The sequence below is a fragment of the Nelumbo lutea genome, chromosome 1 (genome assembly GCF_056320005.1).
Source record: "Nelumbo lutea isolate HS-2025 chromosome 1, American lotus-T2T, whole genome shotgun sequence".
In the NCBI taxonomy this organism is placed as follows: Eukaryota; Viridiplantae; Streptophyta; class Magnoliopsida; order Proteales; family Nelumbonaceae; genus Nelumbo; species Nelumbo lutea.
In genome coordinates, this window is record NC_142684.1 from 205,795,647 (window position 1) to 205,819,287 (window position 23,641).

The following is a 23,641-nucleotide window of genomic DNA, read 5'->3' on the forward strand; positions in this document are numbered from 1 at the left end:
TCTTTTGGGCTGTAGCAGCGGTATGTATTAACAGAGTCCAGATCTACTCCTCACACCGTCCTCACATCGGCTGATTGCGCCACGCGTTCCACGTTCGTGTGAAAGCAAAACACGAGCGGAGCGTTGCATTTGGCGCCCAAAACACTCGTACCCTTCGTCGTCTCTCCCTCTTCTAAACCTTCGATCTTCAAATAGTACTTGATCCCTGTCTGCTTTCATAATCTCTAAGAACACTAGATAGACATTGTCCCTGATTCGTTCTTCTTCTTTTTTTGCTCTGACTTCTATTAAATTCCTTCACATCTTATATTTCAATTCTTCTTCGGACCTCTCTTCCAAACCCAACAACTACCGTCGAAAACAACACAAACCCACAGACAACAACGTCTACAACAAATAGAGAGATAAAGCAATACCGATAACTGAGAGAAATAGCTCGATAATAGAGAGATAAAGCAATAACGAAGAGAAGACACTGTATTGGGTTAAGTGGGTTGTCTGAAATCTCAATTATTATATGAATGTGTGTTTTGGTGTCTCCACATAGAAGTGCAGCAGGATAGGCGCCGCGTGTTGCGTCTTTGAAAGGTGATGGGTAATAAAGTGTCTACTTTATATCAGGACTAAAGTCCTCCCTCCCTTCTCCACTGGTTGTAATCATATTTTCGGCGGTCATCTGCGAGATGAGAATCTGGAAATAGTCCGTCAATGGGAGTACTCTGTAGTTGAAAAAGAGAAAAACATAAAACCCCCAACATGAGAGAGATTTCTCAACAGCCTTTTATTCTTAGGATTTTGGGAGAGATTTGATTTGTCGGAATCAATTCCTTGGTGTCTATTCTCGCCGGTGAGACTAATTCCTGTCCTGACCTGAAGAAAAAAGGTTTCGTGAAGAGAAAATAACAGGGGTGAGAGATTTGGACAGGTAAAAAAGAAAATAAAAAGCAGAATCGCAGGAGTCTCGTCTCATTGGTGACCACCGGAGAAGTGATTGCAACCGGTGGAGGGAGGGAGGGCTTTCAGTCTTTACCTGAACAGAGCAGATGCGGGGTTGAATGTGATTACTACAGTTAATGACGCATGCTCCCCCTCCGCTCGTGTTTTGCTCCCACACGAACCCGGAGATGCGTGGCGCCACCAGATCTTGTGGGGACGGTGTGAGGCGCCCCTCTGTGAGGAGAAGATCCGGACTCGTATTAACATGCGCCGCGAGCTTAGAATGTTTAATCGCCACTCAAGTTCCCGCTTTCAGCCAAGGTGGGGGCGTGGAACAACGCTTTCTTCGTTATCTTTCGGTCCCTTCGAAGGCGTCTCTCGTTCAGATAGACTCTTCTTTCTCTCACACTCACTGGCACTCGCGCGCGCACACAGAGAAATGCCTTGTCTTAACGCTTGTAAGAATTGTACGAATTCTCCACCGTTTCTAGGGTTTAGCAGTCGCAACTTCTGCTCATTCTCCGAATCTCTGGTCGTCTTTTCCGGTCGGAAGGTATCTCCTAGGAGGATCTTCTGCAGCTTTAATGGAGGCAATAGGAGGACGAAAGCAAGCGCGAAGCAGGGAAGGAAGAACGGTGGTGGAGACAAGGTGAAGACGAAGGAGAAGGAGAACGTATGGAGTGTCGATAACGAGCTCGCTAAGAAAGAGGCCATGGTGGAGAAGGAGAAATTCAACCGCAGGAGGAGGAGAGGAAGGAAGGTCAGGAATATTGTGAAGAAGGATAAGAATTCTAGGGTTATGGTTTCTGGAGCCATGTTGATGGAGGTCGAAACCGTTTTGCAGACGCAGGTATTTTGTCTCTTCCTATTGTATTTTGTTTCAATTACGAAGGTTGGGTCGTGCTGTTTTTACTGTTGAATTGATCACAAAAATATTTGTTGATTTTGCTGAAACCTCAACTGTATATAATACCTGCTATTCTTCGTTAGAAATGAAAGGTGAATGCAGTAAAATTTGCAGATAGATTGTTAAGGTTGAGAAGATTGAAGATATCATTGTTTAATCCAACTAACCAACTTAATGGAGAGAAGAGTGTCTCTTCTTTGGGTTGTGAATTTTCTGATTTGGTTTTCTTGCATTTTTAGGAACCCGTTATAAGACCGTCATGGAATACTTTTGCAAGTAGTGTCAGTGGGATTTGGAAGGGAGTTGGAGCAGTATTTTCGCCTATCAATGCTGAAATGGAGCCCATTGAAATTGGAAACGGAAACGAAAATTTATATGATTGCTACACACTTTCTCACATTGAAGCCGTGCCTGCCCCTTTACCTGGGCGTGGTTCTCAAATCCATAGGAAAATTAATTGGGTCACTTTGAACCCTCATGGTGAAATATGGCAACAAAAAGCGGGCAGCAATAGAAGTAAAGAGGCAGATAAAGATGGAGTCTTTTCACCCATGAAGGAAATAACTGATACCATCATTGCAGGTCGTGATTTGCCTGGATTTGAGTCATTTGACTTCACAAAGAGTGATCTATTGGAAGAAGATTTCATGGCTATGGAGCCTGGTCTTATTTTCTTTGAGGTAGGTTATGCTTCATTTGTTTCCTTGGTTTAGAGGCTTTCAGATTATGTTCTGGAATTGGACACATGCATTAATTCTTCTGGATTAGCTATTGGATTAGACCATGCTAATCAGTAAATAAGGATTGGTTATCATTTAATATTATTGTTCTCTTAAAACAATTTTATGATTGTTTGTTATGCTTTTCCTTCTATCACCTAATGCTATATTTTCTTTTAAAATCTTTGAAAACAAAACTCAACTTATTTATTTATTATTGCCATATCAACTGGCTGGATGTTTTGTGAGGCTGGGTGGTTTTGACCGGTTTAGGGGGTGGATGGACCTTAAATTGGCCCCTCTGAACTGTATTTGAAAAAAAAACTAAAAAAAAAACCCTACCGATACGCCTCTACAGGCGTATCGATATTTTGAACCTTAGTTGTTACTGAAGTCTTCAAGCAAATAAAAACCTTTTGTTAAGCTCAGTAATAAGCCTAATGCTACCTACATCAGCAAATTGGAGGAGGTTGATTTTTTGGGTGGATAGAAAAAATTTCATATGGATAGGTAAAAACCAAACTTCAAATAAGAAATTAAGTTACAAGAGTTTGATGTGCTAAATTGTTTCTTGAGCCATTGTACAGTTTCTAGTTGAATTTGCACCATTGGTATGACAACAACATGGGAAACTGTAATCAACATGAGTTAAATATACAGTTTTGGCTGGTATTCTAAGTTTGTCTTCCACTTATTTGAGACTTCAGACTTTGGAATATGTGGTTGGAGATGTTGAACTTTGTATCTATGTTGCCATGACTTTTTAGAAAGAGTTTGTTTCAGCAGTTCGAACCAGCAGAGAAGGACAGAGAGAAAGAAGAAGAAGAAGAAGAAACAATCGAACTAGTAAACCTTAGCCCTACTAATCGACAATAGTATGCTTTATATTGTAATTAGTGGACAAGGACTAAACTGTCCCCACTGTATGGGACAAGAGAACTATAGAAATAATATCAAGATTGTCACATCTGCATATAACTTAAACATGATGAAAAGACTACTCTACCCTTACTTGAGCAACTCTAACACTCCCCCTCAAGCTAGAGAATATATGTCATTATAATCCCAGTTTGTTACATATATAGTTCACTCTCTTTGAGCTCAAACCTTTTGTAAACAAATCTGCCCACTGATCACCTGAGCCCACGTATTCTGTGCTTATCTCTCCAGTAAGGACTTTCTCCCTCACAAAATGGCAATCAATCTCTATATGCTTTGTTCTCTCATGAAAAACAGGATTAGATGAGATGTGAATTGCAGCTTGGTTATCAAAGTACAATCTCATAGGTCTATCCATTGAGAATCCAATCTCTTGTAAGAGATTTTTCAGCCACACTAACTCACATGTAGTGTGTGCCATGGCTCTGTATTCAGCTTCAACACTATTCCTTGCCACAACGGTTTGCTTCTTACTTTTCCATGTCACCAGATTTCCTCTAAGAAATTTGCAGTAACCTATAGTAGATCTTCTATTTGACATTGAGCCTGCCCAATCTGCATATGTATACCCAACCACCTCAAGTCTTCCTCTTGGTTTGTACAATAACCCACGGCTTGGAACTCCCTTCAGGTACCTTACAATTCTAAGAACTTCACCCCAGTGAGGTATCTGGGGGTTCTGCATAAATTGGCTCACCACACTAACAACAAAGGAGATGTTTGGTCTTGTGATGGTCAGGTAGTTCAGCTTCCCCACTAACCGTCTATATCTTCCAAGATCATCAAATATTTCACTTGTATCACTGCTCAATTTAGCATTTGGTTCCATGGGAGTTTCAGCTGGTTTCACACCTAACGACCCTGTTTCATCTAGCAGATCAAGGACATATTTTCTTTGGCACAGGTTTACACATTGTTTTTGACCCGACAACTTTTATACCTAAGAAATACTTCAATTTCTCAAGGTCTTTTGTTTGAAAATGGTCTTGCAGAAAGGCCTTTAGTTTGTCAATCTCTAATCTGTCACTGCCATTTATGACAATATGATCCACATAGACTACTAATAAAATCCTTTCGGCTTCAGAATCATAGCTGAACACCGAGTGGTCGACCTGACATTGTTTCATTCCAAAATTTTTTACCACTTCACTAAACTTCTCAAACTAAGCACGAGAAGATCGTTTCAACCCATAAATTGCCTTTTTCAGTCTACATAGCTTACCATCCTCCCCCTAAGCAACAAACCCAAGTGGTTGTTCCATGTATACTTCCTCCATAAGGTCACCGTGGAGAAAGGCATTTTTAATGTCAAGTTGAAACATGTGCCAATCATACATAGCTGCTAAGAAAATTAAGACACCGATTGAACTAATCTTTTCCACAAGGGAGAGTGTCTCCATATAGTCCACCTCATACAACTAAGAATAACCTTTAGCAACAAGTCGGGCCTTCAACCGCTCCGCACTGCCATCTGGCAAGTATTTAAGAGTATACACCCATTTACAACCCACAACATGCTTACCTGGAGGAAGAGTAGTGAGCTCTCATGTGTTAGTATGCTGAAGAGCAGAGAGTTCCTCCTCCATTGCTTGATACCATGTTTCAACAGTTGTTTCAGTAGTTCGGACCAGTAGAGAATGAAGGAGAGAGATAAGAAGGAGAAGAGGAAGAAGAAGAAGAAACAATTGAACTAGTAAACCTTAACGACTTAACCCTACTAGTTGACCATAATATGCATTATGTTGTAATTAGTGTACAAGGACTAAATTGCCCTCACTTAAGTATGGGGCAATAGAACTATAGAAATAATATCAGGATTGCCACATCAGCATATTGAATTAGCAATAAAAAGGTTTTTGTGTTTGACTTATTTAAGAATAAATTGTTTTGGTTGGAGGGACTATCCACGTTGAATACTTTGCTGATTGGTATGACTTCTACATTGACTTTGCATCCAAGTTCTGTACTTGCCAAATTTGCGTAACATAGCTTTGGATAGTGTGTAGCTTCTTGGTCAAGCTTTCTTTTACCTTGAATTGTCATTGGGTTGGATTCATACTAGATATACCTATATATGAATTTTATTTGATTAGTATTCCAATTCAAACCTAACTGGACAAATTAAATTTGGATTAGTAAAGTAGGTTAAAGGAATGCACTTTATACTATTTGCAATGCAATGTTCAAACTATGCATCATGTGATATAATCATGAGGGATTTTCTGTGGGAGCCAAGGGAAAAAAAAGCAGGATCACTTTAGATGGGAAAGGTGGTGAAATTAAAGGCATAAGGGGGGCTGGGAAGGGAATTGGTAATATCAAGTTGAAGAATATGGCTTTTCTTAGCAAATGGCTTTGGAGATTTGGATTCATACTAGAAGTAGAGATCACTAATTGCAGATTTAGTCGAGTTTCTTGTGAAGGAAAGAGGGGGAAGATGAAGATTTCAGTAGTAGAGAAGAAAGGAGAAGAAGAAGAGAGTAGGAAGTCAACCAGGATTGTGAAATCAACCCTCTCATTATATTTATACTTAACTTAAAAATATGAGAAATTTCAAGGATGCCCTTAGTAGGGTGGTTACTAAAAGCTGAACAGTCACAACTTAAGAAAACATAAACTAATGGGCTTAAAGCCCAACAACTTCCTAACTCACCAAGGATGGTACCTCATCGCGGGATCTCGTCAGGTAAATCCAAGAGTATCGTGAGAAATCATCCACAAATAAGAGAAAATAGCAATAGTCTCCCATAGAAGGAACATGGTAAGGGCCCCACACATCCGAATGAATAACATCAAAAGAAGAACATATTTTATTACTAGGTTTAAAGGAATGTCTACAATGCTTTCCAAGTTGACAACCTTTACACTCCAGACTTGACAAACTAACAGACTCAAAAAGTTTTGGAAACAAAAAACTCAAAGAAGAAAACGGTAAATGACCCAAACGATTATGCCAAAGCATAATTTGACTCACAGACCCTGACTCACTATCCCTGCTGACATGATGACTCTGATGAGAAGGAAGTACATCCAGGAGGTAGATTCCATTCACTTCACTACCACTCCCAATCGTCATCTTTGAATCTAGATCCTACAAAATACAACGACCAGGAGAAAAAATTAATGAGCAGTTCAGGTTCTTAGTCAAACTACTAACAGATAACAAGTTAGTGCTCAATCTGGGAACATGAAGGACAGAGGGTAGAGAAATGAAATCACTAATCTTGACAGATCCCTTCCTAGCAATAGGAACATGGGATCCATCAGTTGTGGAGACCCTATCTCTGCCAGAACAGAGCTGGTAAGTTGAAAAAATAGTAGAGCTCTGGGTCATGTGCTCTGAGGCTCCAAAATCTTTAATCCAAGGAGGTCCCTCCTTACCTGAAGTGGAAACATAATTTGCAGTGATGTGTGAACTACCTGTGTGAGCAAAGGAAGTAGAGAGGACTCCACCAGTGCCACCTGTACCTTGCTGTTCGCTTGCGGCTGAACTGGAATTGGCTATATCCCACTAGTTCAGAAGTAGCCCATACCTCTCAAGTTCGGCCCTTATTGCAACAACTGCAATAGACTCCAGAGCAGCTGTAGTAGGAGGGGCTGGAATGTCACCAGTAACTGCCATGTGCGCATTTCCCTTCTTATTTTTCAATCTAGTCGACACAAGATGTTGGTGAAGCTTCCAGCAAGTATCTCTTGTATGTTTAGGCTTCTTACAGTAGTCATAGATGAGATCTCTTTTATCTTCCTTCTTGATGTCACTACCACTTTGTTTAGGTTTCACAACACTTACCATGGCAGACTGATCATAAATAAGGTTTTTCATCATCACATTTCTCCTACACTCCTCCCCTGACACAAAGGCATATGCTTGGGAGAGAGTAACACTGTCCCTGGAAAGAAAGTGCTGTCGTGCAATATCATACTCTGGATTAAGGCCAACAAGGAATTCAAACACCCTATACTTCTTAGATGCTTCTGATAGGTAGCTGCATCCTTAGTGGTTTCCCAAGCAAATGTCTCTAAATGGTCAATCTTTTGCCACAGGGTTTTAAGGACTGAAAAATAGGCTGCAACAGATCTATCTCCCTGCCTTGTAGCAATAATCTGATTTCTCAATTGATAAGCCCTAACAACATTCTCCCTCTATGAATAGGTTTTTGCAACCCCATCCCATATTTCCTTAGTTGTATTTGCCCATAAAATTTTTTACTTATATGTGGCAACATGGAATTACACAACCAAGTCATCACCATATAATTCTCTTGTACCCACTGGGAGTTGCTAGTTTTGGGTTTCACCTCTTCACCCGTGATATACCCTAATTTCCCACGAGCACCTGGCCATCTTTGTAGATTGTGACCATTCTAATTAATTTGCACCATCCAACCTAACTGTAGTAATGGTCCCAGCCTTGAAAGGGTCTCCAACACCTCTTTTTTTTTATCAATAACACTTTCATTAATTCATCAGTAAAAATTTACAAGTGGAAGACAAACACACTTATCTTCCAAGAGTCACAAAGAACTTCAAGAAAGGAAAGAAGAAAATACAAAGATACAAGGACACTAACATTACAACTTAGCCCAAAACAAGGAGTCCCTTTCTGCCCCTTGTTTTTCTAAACCGTCAGCTAGGGAATTAGCTGATCTCTTAATCCAACATATCTTAACTTCCATCTCCCGCACCAGCCATTTGAATTTCCTCTTCTCATTGTTATACTTCCAAAGATCATTTTGTTCTTTGGTCAGCCACCCTATCACTACCTCTGAATCCCCTTCAATTATAAGTTTCTTGATGTTCAATTCCTTAGCTTTCCGGTCTCCTTCCATAACTGCACATATCTCAGCTCTAAGGGAGTCACCCACTCCAATTGGGCCTGAGAACATAGCAGAGATGACCCCATTTTCATCTCTAAAAACACCCCCGATCCCTGATTGTCCCGGGTTTCCCCTGCTGTATCCATCAAAGTTTAATTTCAAGAATCCACTAGGTGGGGGGGGGTCCAAGCCACACTCATTACTGACTTGGTCTGCGTGCAACTTGCAATTTCACCCCACTTCCTCAACATGTCATCCACAGTGTAATCTGTGAATATTTCCAGAGATTTCAGCCACTGTACCGCCCTAAACTGTATGATAGCCCTCAAATCTGCTGTCCTTCTCTGAGTTTCTGAGAATATCCTGGAGTTCCTTTCTTCCCACAGTGTCCAACATACTGCAGCCCTTAGTCCTCTCCACATTGTCCTTCCCCTTTTTAACCGCCACCTGAAGGAGGGGGCGAAAAGGCCCTGCATGTCTGATGGGGGATTCCAACTGCATCCGAATAAGGAGAAAGCCCAATCCCACAATGACCTTGCGAAGTGGCACGACACCATTAGGTGAAAACCAGTCTCCCCATCCGCTTTACACAGAACACACCACTGAGGTGACAAGCAAGTATTGGGTCTCTTCTTTTGGAGTAGATCACTAGTGTTGATTCTTTCCAGATAGGCTTCCCAACAAAAACTACCAACCCTAGGAGGTATAGCTCTGCACCAAACCTCACCAACAGGAAAAGGGGACAGGGTAGGACTGGTGGGTTGACTTAAGACTTTGAAAAATGAAGCACAAGAGAAAATGCCATTGGGGTTAGGTGTCCAAATTCTAGAATCCGCCCTAGTGGGGTCTAAGACAACGTTATCAAGAAGTGCAAGAAGGCTCGAATACAGTCGAACTCTGAATCCCTCAAATCCCTTCTTAGACCCAAGTTCTACCCAATCCCAGAAGTGGAAGAAGACGGGGTGGTGAAAGACGAGATCGGCTCATTTTTCAAATCAGAAAGAGCGCACAAAGACGGAAACTGATCCTTTAGAGGGGCACTCCCCACCCAGGTTTGTTCCCAAAATTTTATGGAGTTATCAGAATTCAAGTCATACCTGATATTAGGAATGAAAACTGGTAGCAGGTCATGAATGGCTTTCCAAGGAGAATTGCTTGTGATCCTAGCTCTGATTCCAGCGTCCCATCCGTTGTGCTCCAGCCCATGAATACTTGCCACTATTCTAGCCCATAGCTTCTCCTTCTCCATAGGAAACCTCCACAACCACTTCCCCAACAGAGTCATATTCCTTTTCCTAATACTCCCAAGCCCCAAACCACCACACGACTTACTTCTGCACACTATTTCCCAGCTAACTCTATGATCCCTCTTCTCTTCTCCCGGCTCCCACATGAAATCTCTCATTAACTTCTCTAATCTGTTAGCAATCTTCACTGGGATTTTAAACACCGACATGAAGAAGATGGGTAAGTTAGCAAGCGTGGCCTTAATTAATGTAATTCTCCCCGCCAAGAGAGAGGTAATTCTTTTTCTAGGATACCAATCTTTTTTCAAACCTTTCCATCACCGGGTTCCAGAAGCTCTCTCTCTTGGGATTATCACCTAATGGTAATCCTAAATAGTTCAGAGGTCACCCCGTGACTTCACACCCCAACACTTCAGCACTCTCCCTGATCTCTCCCTCCTCCAAATTCACCCCCACTGCACAGCTTTTCCCAAGGTTAACCTTCAAATTGGACAGTTGCTCAAACAGTTGTATCACCGACTTTAAATTCCTGATAAACCTCACATTACCACCTTCACAAAACAGAATTGTGTCATCAGCAAACTGTAAATGTGTGAGGGGGGTTTCCATCCTTCCAACCCTCCAGCCTCTAATGAGCCCCCTAGAATCTACTCTGTGAATCAATTTCCCCAAAACCTTCGCAATTAAAATGAACAAGAAGGGAGAAAGGGGGTCTCCTTGTCTTATACCCCTACTGGCTGGAAAGAAATCTACCATTGTCCCATTCACTAGCACTAAATAATGACAATTCCGAACACAACCCATGATCCACTTACACCATCTAGCCCCAAACCCGAATTTGGTTAAAACTTTCCCCAAGAACTCCCAGTCCACCAAGTCATAAGCCTTTTCAAAGTCCAGCTTACAGACCACTCCCTTCTTCTTATCCCTCTTAAAGTTCTCCACACTCTCATTAGCAATTAAAATCTGGTCTGTAATTTGTCTTCCACTCACAAAAGCTCCTTGATAGTGTTCAATGATATCCGACATTACCTTCTTCAGCCTCAAAGACAACACTTTTGCAATGATCTTGTACAAGCTATTCACCAAGCTTATTGGCCTAAAATCCTTCGGGTGGGATGCATTTTTCTTTTTGGGAATTAAGGCTATAAACGTAGAGTTCGCACTCGGATTGACAATTCCTCTCCTGAAAAACTCTTCAAACAGCCGCAAGAGATCATCTTTCAAAATATCCCAACAATTCTGATAAAAAGCCATTGTAAACCCATCCGGCCCTGAAGCTTTTGTTCTATCCATAGAAAACACAACCTCCTTGATCTCTTCTATATTAAAGCTTCTTTCCATCCTTCTCTTGTTCTCCACCCCTACATCTGGCCAATCCAAACCTTCTAGCCTCACCCTTCTACTCACAGGCCTTCTTAGAATAGATTTGAAATGATCCACACAAGCCCTGGAATCTCCTCTTGCTGTACTAACTCAACTCCATCTACTACCAATTTGGAGATAAAGTTCTTCATTCTGCCATTTGCTAGAGAATGGAAATACCTAGTGTTTCTATCTCCCTCTTGCAGCCATTTACACCGAGATTTTTGCCTTCAGCTAATTTTCTCCTTGTGCAGGCAATCCTCTAACTGTCGTTTCAATTTTCTCCTGAAGTCATTGTCTTCCTTTCCAAATTCTCCCCTTTCCTCTTTAAAGTCAAGACTTTCAATCTTCTTCATCAAGTCTCCCTTTCTTTCTTCTGTCCTCCCGAACTCCATCAAGTTCCACTCCTTAATTCTTGCTTTCAAGAATTGTAGTTTCTTATGGAGTTTTATCCCCTCCCACTCCATCGATGGGTTACACTCATGCCACCACTCCCTCACTTTGTTAGTAAACCCTGGATGCAGTAACCACATATTTTCAAATCTAAAGGGGGTAGGACCTCCACACCTTCTTTCCTCCTTGCATAGCACTATGGGCCAGTGATCTGAGGTCACCCTTGGGAGAGCTCTAGCATCCAAGGTTCCCTAATGTTCTTCCAAATCCAAAGAGAACAAGAATCTATCCAGCTTAGAGCAAATGGGTCTAGATTGGGGATTTGACCATGTAAATGCCTTATGCGCTAGGGGAATCTCTTTAAGCTCAAAGGCATCCACAAAACTGTTAAACTTTCTCATGCTTTTTGTCACCCTCTGGTTAATCTTATTGGACTCTTCCGAGAACCTTATCACATTGAAGTCCCCACCCATGCACCAAGGCCCGTCCCACAACCCTCTAACATCAGTCAGTTCCTCCCACAACTCCTTTCTCTCTCTGTAATCATTCGGTCCATAAACATTTGTGAGCACCCACATATAATCATCCTCTTGCTGCTTAAACTTCATGGAAACCGAGTACTTTCCGATCAACTCCTCCATCCCTTCAACTACATCCATCTTCCACATTGTTACAATCCCCCCGGAAGCACCCCACGATGGAGCCGCCACCCAGCTAATCCCCCTGGCTTTCCATACACTCCTTGCCCATTTGTCACTAAACTCCATTCTCTTGGACTCTTGCAACAACACATTGTCTGGGTCATACTGTCTTATTACCTCTTTTATTGTTGCTCTCTTCTTCGCACTCCCAATTCCCCTCACATTCCAACTAAGAATCTTCATTCCGCTTCTTTTACAAACCCCTTGCCATCTACCCGCTACTTTCCCCCTTTCCTTCTATCTCCTTTTACCTCGAGCTTCTTATCTCCTTCTACATTTCTCTTTAGTCTCTCTACTTCACTCAACCTCCTCTTCTTTGTTATGATCTGCATCTTCCTCTTCTGTAAACTTTCTTTCAACTCGTTCAAATCCTCCAGCCTACAGCCCAACTTCCCTACAAATTCTGCTATCGTGTCTTCTCTCACCGATTCCACCACCCCTACCCTTTCTAAAGAATCCCCTTCATCTCTGTCCACCTGCCTTTCCTTCCTCTCCTCTATTCCCACCTCAGTTCTTTCCTCTCCAGCCTTCCTCCCCTTACTATTACCTCCCTCCTTCCTTGCTTTCTCCCCGTAAACCTCTCCATCTCTACCCTTATTCCTGTCCCTCCTCTCCATTAACCCCTCCTCTCTTCCTTCCTCCCCTTCCCTCCTCCATATCAGCTGCCCTTCCACATCCTTAAACACTCTTTCAATGATTTCCCACACTTGTCCACTTCTATACCTTTCTTCCCGCACCTTCCCACAATCTTTCCTTCCCCTCTCCCCCTCCTCAGAGAGCCCGCCTACTAGCTCGACTGCATATTCATGGGCTACAGGACATGGTGCAGGAACGGAATCTGGAACCAAAGACACAGGAGACACATTAGTAGCACAAACCGAAAGCACATGGTTACCTGGGACTGAAGGACAAGCTAGAATAGGACTGCTCCCGGCCTCCTCTTGTTCCGAAGGTTAGTAAACAATTATCTTCCTGAGTTGGTTGGGAAGTACTTCTGTCCTTTGGTCAACCTGGTGATTTGTCCACTCTACCCCTGGGTCACCCCTAGATGGCATATTCCTGCTCAGCTTCTGGTTCTCCCAGTTTTCCCCTTCTGATAAACCTTGCGCACTCTGTGGTCTTGGGAATGAGATAATCCAATTGCAGTCTTCACCCTGGAATAATCTTGCAATATTCCACCCTTCCATATCACCTCCATCACAACTGCCTTCATCGTTTACACTACCCACGCTAGAGTGGGTCTCCAACACCTCTCATGGTCCCATTTCACTCCCGGGCTTATTTTCAACTCTGTGGCCCTCCATGCTTCTCAAAAAATGTAAAGAAAATAACTGAAATTTGCAGCAAGATCAAACAAAACACCTTTTGGAACCAACACCACCTTTCTGGTGTCCTAGACTTTCTTCTCACAAAAGATTACTTTTCTGTGGGACGGGAGAAGAGATGGAAGAGGCAACCACTCTCTCTAGAAGCCTCCAAATCAGGTAGACTTGAATCACCCCTTACAAAAAACTCCAAGGAACCCTAAAAAATTAGGGCGCCACTTCCTAGGTCAAAATTGAAGAGTCCAACAGAAACAGGACTCATCCCCTTTCTCCAGTTTTTCCTGATTTTGATGAGAAACCCTAGACCAGCTATAGGGCACACAGATCCACCAAAAAAATCCAAAAACTGGGCTTACCTGAGAGCTTCGATCAGCCTCCTAAATCACCATGCAATCGGCCGATCTAGGGCTGCATGAGAGAACAACTTCAAGGAACCTTCAGCCTGCTCTGATACCAAGTAGAGATCACTAATTGCAAATTTAGTCGAGTTTCTTGTGAAGGAAAGAGGGGGAAGATGAAGATTTCAGTAGTAGAGAAGAAAGGAGAAGAAGAAGAGAGGAGGAAGTCAACCAGGATTGTGAAATCAACCTTAGCCGCCCCCTTCTCATTATATTTATACTTAACTTAAAAAGATGAGATATTACAAGGATGCCCTTAGTAGGGCGGCTACTAAAAGCTGAATAGTCACAACTTAAAAAAACATAAACTAATGGGCCTAAAGCCCAACAACTTCCTAACTAAATAAAAACAAACTGGACAACTCAACACTAGATATACCTATATATGAATTTTATGTGATTAATATTCCAATTCAAACCTAATTGGACAAATTAAATTTGGATTAGTAAAGTAGGTTAAAGGAGTGCACTTAATTCTATTTGCAATGCTATGTTCAAACTATGCATCGTGTGACATAATCATGAAGGATTTTCTCTAGGAGCCAAGGGAAAAAAAGAAGAATCACTTGATTAGATGGGAAAAGGTGGTGAAATTAAAGGCAGAAGGGGGGCTAGAAAGGGAATTGGTAATATCAAGTTGAAGAATATGGCTTTTCTCAGCAAATGGCTTTGGAGATTCCCTAATGAGAATGAGAAATTGTGTCACAAAGTTGTTGCAAGCATTCAAGGCATATCAAGCAATGGATGAGATGGTGGTTGTCTTTGTCTACCTTGGCTGCTCCTTGGAAGGTCATCCATGAGATTCTTCCAACCTTTCTAAATCATGTCAGGTATGACTTGGCTTTGGGCCAAAAAATTAGGTTTTGGGAGGATGTGTGGATTGGGAATGCCCCCCTAGGTGAGAGGTTTCTTGTTCTTTTCTATCTTTCTGGCCATATTTGACTTTTTGGGCCAGCAACCTCATCCTTTAGGGTTGAATTGGAACTTTGGCTTTAATAGGAACCTTAGAGAAGCTGAAATTCCTAGTGTGGCTAAGTTGTTAGGCTTGCTGAATTTAGTGTATTTGGGAGAAGGGGGCTTTGATTCTAGGGTTTGGGGCCTTAATCCTGATGGATTGTTCTCTTGTTAGTCTTTCTTTAATTCTTTGGTAGCCACCTCCCCTTCTCCTTCTTTCCTAGAAAAGGCAGTTAGGTGCTTTTCCATTCCCCCAAAAATTAGTGGATTCAGTGCTTTTTGTTGGGAAGTGTTTCATGGTTGTATTAATACCTTTGACTTGCTTCAATGAAAAAGACCAACTTGGTGTTTGTCCCCCAGCTGGTGCGTTCTGTGTAAATTAAGTGGTGAGACTGCCTTTCATCTCCTTCTTGTCCTCTTATTAGCTTTATTTGGAATTAGTTTTCTCCCCTTTTTGGATGCAGATGGTCTTTTCTTGATAGGCTAGAAGGATTGTTTAGCCCTTCTGTTTTTAGTTGCACTTGGGAGGGGTAGGGTCTTGGGGAGATGTACAAGAACAGTGGTGCTACGGACAGTTTGGGAGTAAAGAAATTCAAGAATATTTGAAGAAAGAGAAAGAAGCAAAGAAGCCGTGGTAGAAACCATAACTCTAAGAGTGGCACACTGTCTGAAACTTTTTTTTTTTTTAGATTTAAGGTTGAAGATTTCTTTCGGGCCTGGGCTGCTATTGCTGCCTCATCATCTAGAAGACAGAAACCTGTTGAGAAGTAGTCACCCCCAATATGTGGCTGGAAGAAATTGAATTTTGATGGGAGATGGCTGGGTAATCCGGGCCCCTCAGACATTGGGGGGGGGGGTCATTAGGGATGAAGGAAAAATTATACCCTTATACTCTGGACCTGCTGAGCAAGGCAATGTGGCAAGAGCAGAACTATTGGCTGCAGTATATGGGGTCGAGAAGGAAAAAGAGGTGGGCATTGATAGTTTAATCATTGAGGGTGACTCAAGAACTGCTGTGAAATGGCTAAAGGAGGGGGAGGGGGTGACATGGCACTTGAGGAATGAATTTAGGCAATTTAAATGCTATCAAAGGACATGACAATTAGAGTTAAGTGGGTGAGAAGAACTGCCAACAGCTTGGGAGATGGTCTAGCTAAGCAAGGGGTACAAAGAACTCAATTGTATTGGGCTCAATTGTAATTATTGGGTTGGGTATAGCTGTATTTTTTTTTCCCTTTTTCACAACCAGACAACCACTTGTTGTATCATCCTTTGTTTTTATTAATGAAATCAATCGTGTTGCTGATAAATAAAAAGATGTAATTGAGGAATGCACTTAATACTATTCTGTGTTGGAGTTTCTCAAATGCTAGTGTTCTATTCTGCTTTTTGTGATGCAAGAAATTTGTAGTTGTGAACTTCACAATAAATCAATTGACATGAATTTCCATAATTGAAATGAAGTAGATACAAAAAGCAGGAGTTTGTGACCTTGTGCAATTAAAATTTGCAATAATCATTAAATTATTCATGCATAATGTCTTTGTTTCTTACCCTTCAGGAATCAGGAGTTTGTGATTCATTTCATTGATTTGCAGGATGGGTCATATTCTAGAGGTCCAATCAGTATACCAGTTGGAGAAATTGATGAGTCTCATTATTTCGTTTCACCAACATTAAAGTTTGAACAAGTAGGTTGTGTTTAGTTCAATTTCAGCTTCTAACCTGATATGTTGTTTTTTGCTCATATGACTTTTATTTTCTTTATTTTCTTTAATGATAGTTATCATCAATGTGCTTGGTGGATGTTTTCTGACTGCTGCGGCAGACATTTATTGAGTATTACATAAAGGAAAACTGCAAGTTAATGGGTTCCTCTCCCAATGCACTTGAAGCATTATTAAATCAGTGAAGTTTCTGAAGTTTGTAACCAAGTATACCAGATGCAACACTGGTGGCATAAAACCAGTGTTACCAGAATACCTGAGAACTTTTACTAATGCTGGAACCTGGAGACCTTGCTGAGTTGTCATCACTTATCACAGCAGTAGAAACATATTGAAATGCCCCAAATTGATGGACAAAAACTCCATGTGTGAATCAATAGATAAAGTGCTGGAAATTCATAGCAGCAATCTTTGCCTTTTCTTTTAATATAGGTTTGGTAAAAGAGAAAGGGGAGACCTAACCTTATCTTGATCATGGTGAACTATTGTATTTGCTCCATTACATGAAAAGGAAGTCCAAACAGTTCTTTCTGGTTTTTAATCATGTTGGCTCAATGACTAGACCAACCTGAAAAGATAACTGGCTGATGGTTTGGTTGCTTTGACAGTCCAGGTAGGTTTGTAAAACATTGCTGAATGTTAAATTGTTAATGATAGTTTTTATATCTCCTGAAGTTTCACCGGAAAATTCCATATTTTAACATAATATTTTCCTTAAAAAACATATTCTGTACCATTGAAATTTCTCACAAAATTCAACATGTAATTTTCCATTATTGGCAAACCAAAGTTTCCTGAATCTCCACCAGTCTTCTGCTTCCTTCTCAGGTTGGGACTACACAAATGCAATCAAGTACTTATTGTAATTCATGACATCTGAGTAATATTTCTTGCTATCCTTGTCTATCTTTTTTTCTTCCTTTTTTTTTTCATATGGAGAGGGAGCCGCCTTAAATTTTATTCATGAATAAAATGCTATCTTTACTAGATATATCTGTTATTTCCAGTTTAGTTAAGGTGACTGGGCAATGCCTAGGCATTTTGGCCTAGTAAAGTGAGTTGATGTCTAGGTGAAATTGACAACTTGGCATTGCTTGGCAACTTAGGTGGCAAGGATAAACTTATAAACATATTCATAAAAAAAGGATAGACAAATAAACATATACACAAGCACTAGTTGATTAAATGTTAATCATTAAGTATTATATTACAAAATTAATGAGTAAATGATATATAACAATTTACACCTGATGTTAAAAGAAATAACAAGGTTTTTGAATAACCTCACTGGTTCAATGTAAATTGCACATACACAAAGGGATCAAGAACCCTAACCTTTAGCTATATATACACTTGTAATGACCCAAAATGAGTTGCAAACACTCAATTCCCTAGTTGATGCCTATGCAATGCTTTGACTTTACTGGTAATTCCGTAGTTGGTCTTTCAAAGGCACACTATCCTGGACCCACAAATTTTATAGTCACTGAAATGCAGTGGATTTTTCTGGTGATGTATAGCATGATCAACTTCAGAAAAAATTGTGTGGATCTGTTTGGTCTGGTGGTGGATATTGCAAGGAGGGTTCCTATATTATGTAATAAATATATATTACTAGTAAGGATAAGAAGGTTTAGGTACAACAAAGCAGTACCTAACCCTGTAAGTTGTAAATCAGCAAGGATAAGAGGGTTATTTGATAAAAAAATCAGTAAAAATTACTTGACCAAATTTAGGGCAAGATATTGCCAATGACATAATTTTAATTAAGGTTACCATTCTTGTTTGCTGTCTTCAAAAGAAAGATTACAATAGTGTCCCAGAGTGCATTCTATAAGTTGCAAGCAGCGCTTTCAAACATGAAGCACATAAAATCTTAAAACACAGGATCTAAAGCAAAATGTACATGTGTACTAAAACAAAATTACAGATCAGCCCAAAATAGTGTTTCCCGAGTTGTGACTTGTTTTACCAAGCTATCAGCAAAGGCATTAGCTGATCTCTTCACCCACTGTACAGTAACAGTCATTTTCCTTGTCAACCATTTGTGTTTCTTTAGCTCATTCTTGTAACCCCACACGATGTTCTCCGGATTATTTAATCACTCCACCATTACCTTAGAGTCCCCTTAATCAGCAACTGCTCCACACCCAATTCTTTTGCAAAGAGGACCCCTTGCATAGCAGCTAGCAATTCTGCCCTAACAGAATTCCCAACGCTCAATGGGCCAGAGTAGAGAAGGATAACCTCTCCAGCCTCATTTCTCAAGACACCTCCCGTCCCAGAGGGCCCTGGGTTGCCCTGGCTACTCCCATCAAAATTCAGCTTCAGAAAACCTTGAGGAGGGGGGGGGGGGAGAAGCAGTTTGTAGAGACCCTTTCCTTTGAGGATGAATAGCTTGCTACTGCTAACCAGTTCCTCCATAAATCATTAAAGGAAAATTAATGAAACAGTTCCATAGTCTTTAACCACTGTATTGCCCTATTCAAAATGCAGTCTTTTAGGACCTGGCTGCTCCTCTCCTTCTCTTGGAAGATTCTAGCATTCCTTTCTTTCCAAACTGTCCATATCAAAGCGCTTTCAAATGTTTGCAAGGCACACATTGAGTTGGGGCATCCCCAAAGTGCTCCAAGGAATCACCATTCATGTTCTCAAGTCATGTGAGGTAAACGCTGCATGGGTTGAAGTGTGTATGAAGCGTACACGTTAGATATGCTCCAATCTTGAAGTGTCTGCACCACCAGTACCATCCCCTTTAAGAAAAAGCAACACAACTCATCAAAAAAGGGGAAATAAAAAAGAAAATGTATGTCATTGCTGTTGCTTATCCTCATCCTTTCTCCTTCCTATTCAGACAGAAAAGAGAAGCCCATTATAACACCTATTTTTTTAGAAGTAATAGTTCTTTTTATTACTTTGAACTATGTAATGATTATATTTTGACCCTGAGGCTGTCATAATCATGTATTTTTCCTATTGGACTATCAAAGTTGCAATTTTACTCCTGGAGCAATATAAAAATAATGAAATATGAATTTATAATTAAATACTACTCATAATTGATATTTAAATTATGTGGAGCAAAAGATATTAAAAATAAACTGAACTATTAGTGATGAAAAAGGTATAAACATGTAAATTACATAAACAAAAGTTGTTTGTTTAAATTGACTAGGAGGTATTTACTCTCTGTGATGAATTGTGCAAAAAAAGATAATATTTATCATTTATTTTTTTATTTGTTAAAACAATGCATGCATGTGAGGCGCACACCTACATATCACACATTGCAAGAAAAGAAACTTGTGTGGCACCTCAGCATCTAAAAGCACTGGTTGTAAGTAAACCACAATCCTATATATAGAACATTAGGATTTTTATTTTGATCAGTAAACATTAGGATGATCACGCCAAAACAAAGTAGATGTTTTATAAAACATTGTGAGTTGTGAGGTTCAATCTGCTTCTAGGTAACCTGGGGCCTGGGCACAGCTTGCTGTGTGTTCTACCTTGTATCATATCAGATTCTACAGCTATTACCTGATTTTAGTCTTTAGCAGTACCAGTATGTGATTTTACAAATTTACTTCTATGGTGATGTTGGAATTTTGCAGGATTTTGGGCTTACAGTTTTTTTTGGTCATGCTTTCTAAATTTCAAGTATTGGAAACTAGATAATTTACCAAGCATTAGGGGCCGTTGCTTGATCAAATGGTAAAAACCTTGGCTTGGCAACCTGACAATGCTACTTTGAGTCTGAGAGTGGATGATTTGTGCACAAATCAGGAGAAAAAAAGGCCAAGGGTAGGCCCATATTCAGTCCACCCCTCCCAAGACCCTGGATAGCCAGGACTAACCTTGTATAATGATCCAAAATTACCATGTATAACTGTATTTTTCTAACAAGAACAGTTTAAATCGAAATATGTACTAATGTTCAGAGAATGCATAAATGAGAAACCATTAGAATTATTGGGAAACCATTCATAAAATGGTGCACTTACACTGTAAGTTAGAATTACTAAACTGATCTAATTGTTCTGATTGTTTTGTCAAATTTCTTTAAACAATTGGATAAATTCAGTTTTCTTACTTAGCAAAGGCTTAGTTATGTAAGTTGTGATAATCATCTAATCTTATAATTTCTGTTTCATGGCCCAGTGCTTGGTAAAAGGATGCCATAAAAGATTGCGCATTGTGCACACTATAGAATTCAGCAATGGGGGTTCAAATATACAAATAATGAGGGTAGCTGTATATGAAGAACAATGGGTCAGTCCTGCTAATCTCCCTGATCAAAGGTAGCCTGTACTTCACTTTCTTTTTTAGTACTCAGTTTCATAATCTTCCATAAAGTATAAGCTTCAATCTCGTAATATTTTAGATAGCCAATATGTATCTTCTTATCTCTTAATCTGGTGCACCTGAACTTGCTGGCTTGGGCTAAACCCCACCCTGGCCTGTTGTGGTCTAAGAAGAGACATAAGAGTAAACAGTTGGCTTGAGTCATTGGTCCAGCAGCGGCCTTTATTTTATTGTAGTGAGAACCTAGCTGAAACCAAATTGTTGTGGCTTATTTTGGAATCTGGTGGGCCTATGTCTTTTGGACACAGTCCAAACTTGTTATGGTGGGTTTACTTATGTGCTCATTGCAACGACCCAGCTCTTGTGCACCTCTATTGGGATAAGAATGCCTTTTCTATGGGTATCATAGTATGTGATGGGTGTGAGGTTTGTTAGGTGATCTGAATTGGAGCAATTATAAAATCTTTAATGGGGTAATGAGGAGAGTATTTAGTTATTTGTACTTCGCAGATTTTATCCACTTTGAATATGCTATTACTCTATTAATCTATTTTGGTCCTCTTGACCTTTGTTTTTCTTTATCCTTTTTGACATCATATATCAATAAGAAGCATAGTTGTCAAGGCAACGTCTAGGTGATAAGGTGCTCATGGAGGGTAGCTTTGCTTAATAGCCAAGATATATTTTTTTACAGTGTTCTTGGATACTTTTATATTCTTAACTTTTTGAGATGTAACAATAAAATAGACATCATTAAGTTAAAATACTAGTTTCTTTTTAATTATTTTTCTCATTTGTTAGGTCTCAATCAACATGTATACTGCCTTGAACTAGGGGTGAGAACATTTGGTTTATTTGGTTAAAAACTGAACCGAACAAACCAAAATTTTGGAAACCAAATTCGTGAAATGGAAATAATATTATATATATAATGAAATTTGGTTAGTTCATTGTTTTTGGTTAACCAAATTTCCAATTCTGAAAATTGAAATCAAAACCAAAATTCTCAATAACCGAATTAACTAAACTGAAAACAAAATTTTCGGTTCAGTTTTTAAGTTTTTATCAATGACATTGATTATTTTCATCAACATTATCTTCATTCACCTTTTCTTATTTTCTAGAACAAAAATAGAGGCTCAGCCCCTATATTTTCTGAAATATCTTTTCTTTGCTATGGAGCCTAAAAAAACTAATGGTTTTTATTCAAAAAAAGCCTTTCACCTATCCCCACCTTGATGCCTTCAAAACTATGATACAAACATTTATAAGAAGTATCATATATCAATAAGATCAATAGCTATTGGAAGGAATACTATGTCAATAGCAGGATTCAAGACAACCCTTATTGGGAGGGGGGGGGATGGAACAACTATGCAAGGGTTGACAATGGCATTTGGTGCTTTCCCCAGTATTTTTCCAGTTTGTTGCATCATAACCATCCCCAAAGACTGTATTTTCTTTTCTTTTCTTTTTGTTTCTTTTTTCTTCAATTGTAGAGGGTGTGGATGGGGGAATTGAACAGCAAGAAGTATGTACATCAAGTAGTGTGTCCAAGTGCATTTCAAGAGTGCTAAGGTGCTATGTCTTCATAACCAAGAGAATGACTTCTTTTTCTTCCAATGCTGATGTCAACATTCATTTGAGTTAATAATCTTCCCAAATTAAACATCAGCTTAATCCACTGGGCATTTTCTTTCTTGTACAGCATGTAACTTTAGGCTGCATTTACATGCGATGTAAATTAAGAACTGATGTAAAATTTACATCGGTTCGGTTTTGTACGCGTTTGGAAAGAGGTTGTAATTATTATTGACGTAAAACTCCACTCTGGTTCAGTTTTGCGTTTGTTTGGATAGAGTGGAGTTTTATGTCAATAATCGATGTAAAACCTCATCAGCTCTAAAGTTTTACATTGATATTTTACATCGATTTTGTCGATGTAAAACTTTACACTCTTCCACCCGTCGCTATTTTCAAAAAGCAAGGATCACTTTCTTTTTTTTTGATAAATAGCAAGAGTCACTTTCATGGTTCAGTGTACACCGATGACGTTTTACACTGATTCAAATGCAGCCTTAAGGTTCAAATTACCATCCTTTTTCTTCATACACTGCTTGGGGTGGCCACCCTGCTCAATTAGGGGTTATGTTTCCTCCTATACAATATGGTGATGATAAGCGGCTTAATTTGTTTGCTCTGAACAGTGACGTGGGATTTGATCTGAAGCTATTTTCTCAGCGAAAAAGAACCCAACCGTCAGAGTTGACTGGGTCCTGGAAGGTGTTTGAGGTGAGTGCTACTCCAATTTATGGTGAGGAGACAATAACCGAGGAAAGCAATGGTGCCCCCTTTGTGTATCTCTGCACTGAGACCCTGAAGAAGAGGAATTTGCCTGAAAACACTGTATACTTTGGAGAGGAAGAAATGCTGGACATGCAGGATGTGGCTGTTCTTTGGCTCCCAGGTGGTGTCACTGGTTATGTTGATGTTAACGAGGACGGAATTCTCTGCATTGGAGTTGGTTGGTATTCAGAGGAAGGAATTAACCTTGTCATGGAGAGGGATTACGGGTCAGATGGGAAGCTCAAAGAGGTTCGATGGAAATCTGAGGTGAAGAGAAGATGGCCCGACCCACTGCCTGTATAAAATATCGGTCCTCAGTCTTTTTATCTAATTCTCTCTTCATCCAAGGAAAAGAAGCGGCGGGGAGACCCGCCGCCTTTGTAAATTTCAGTTCCCTTCGTATTTTTAACCAGTGATTTATCTTTCGAGAAATTTGAGATATGTCCAAATTAAAAAATCATGTCCAATGTTCAATGTTCTTAATAACCTGTGAAGCTGATTTTCGAGGTTGTCACTAGTTTGGTCTTTATTTTTTCGAGTTCATGGTCCGATTTCAATCATG

At 40.0% G+C, this 23,641-nt stretch overlaps 1 protein-coding gene across 1 annotated transcript; it reads left to right on the forward strand.

The window, feature by feature from the left end:
- Positions 1-161: 161 nt before the first annotated feature.
- LOC148880559 (dihydroorotate dehydrogenase (DUF3598)) lies at positions 162-23,593 on the forward strand. The gene is made up of 5 exons (XM_088962502.1): positions 162-1,786; positions 2,083-2,523; positions 16,300-16,392; positions 20,590-20,729; positions 22,941-23,593. The coding sequence occupies exons 1-5, from the start codon at positions 1,202-1,204 to the stop codon at positions 23,380-23,382; spliced, it is 1,701 nt and encodes a 566-aa protein (XP_088818628.1). The 5' UTR covers positions 162-1,201; the 3' UTR covers positions 23,383-23,593.
- The last annotated feature ends 48 nt before the right edge of the window (positions 23,594-23,641 follow it).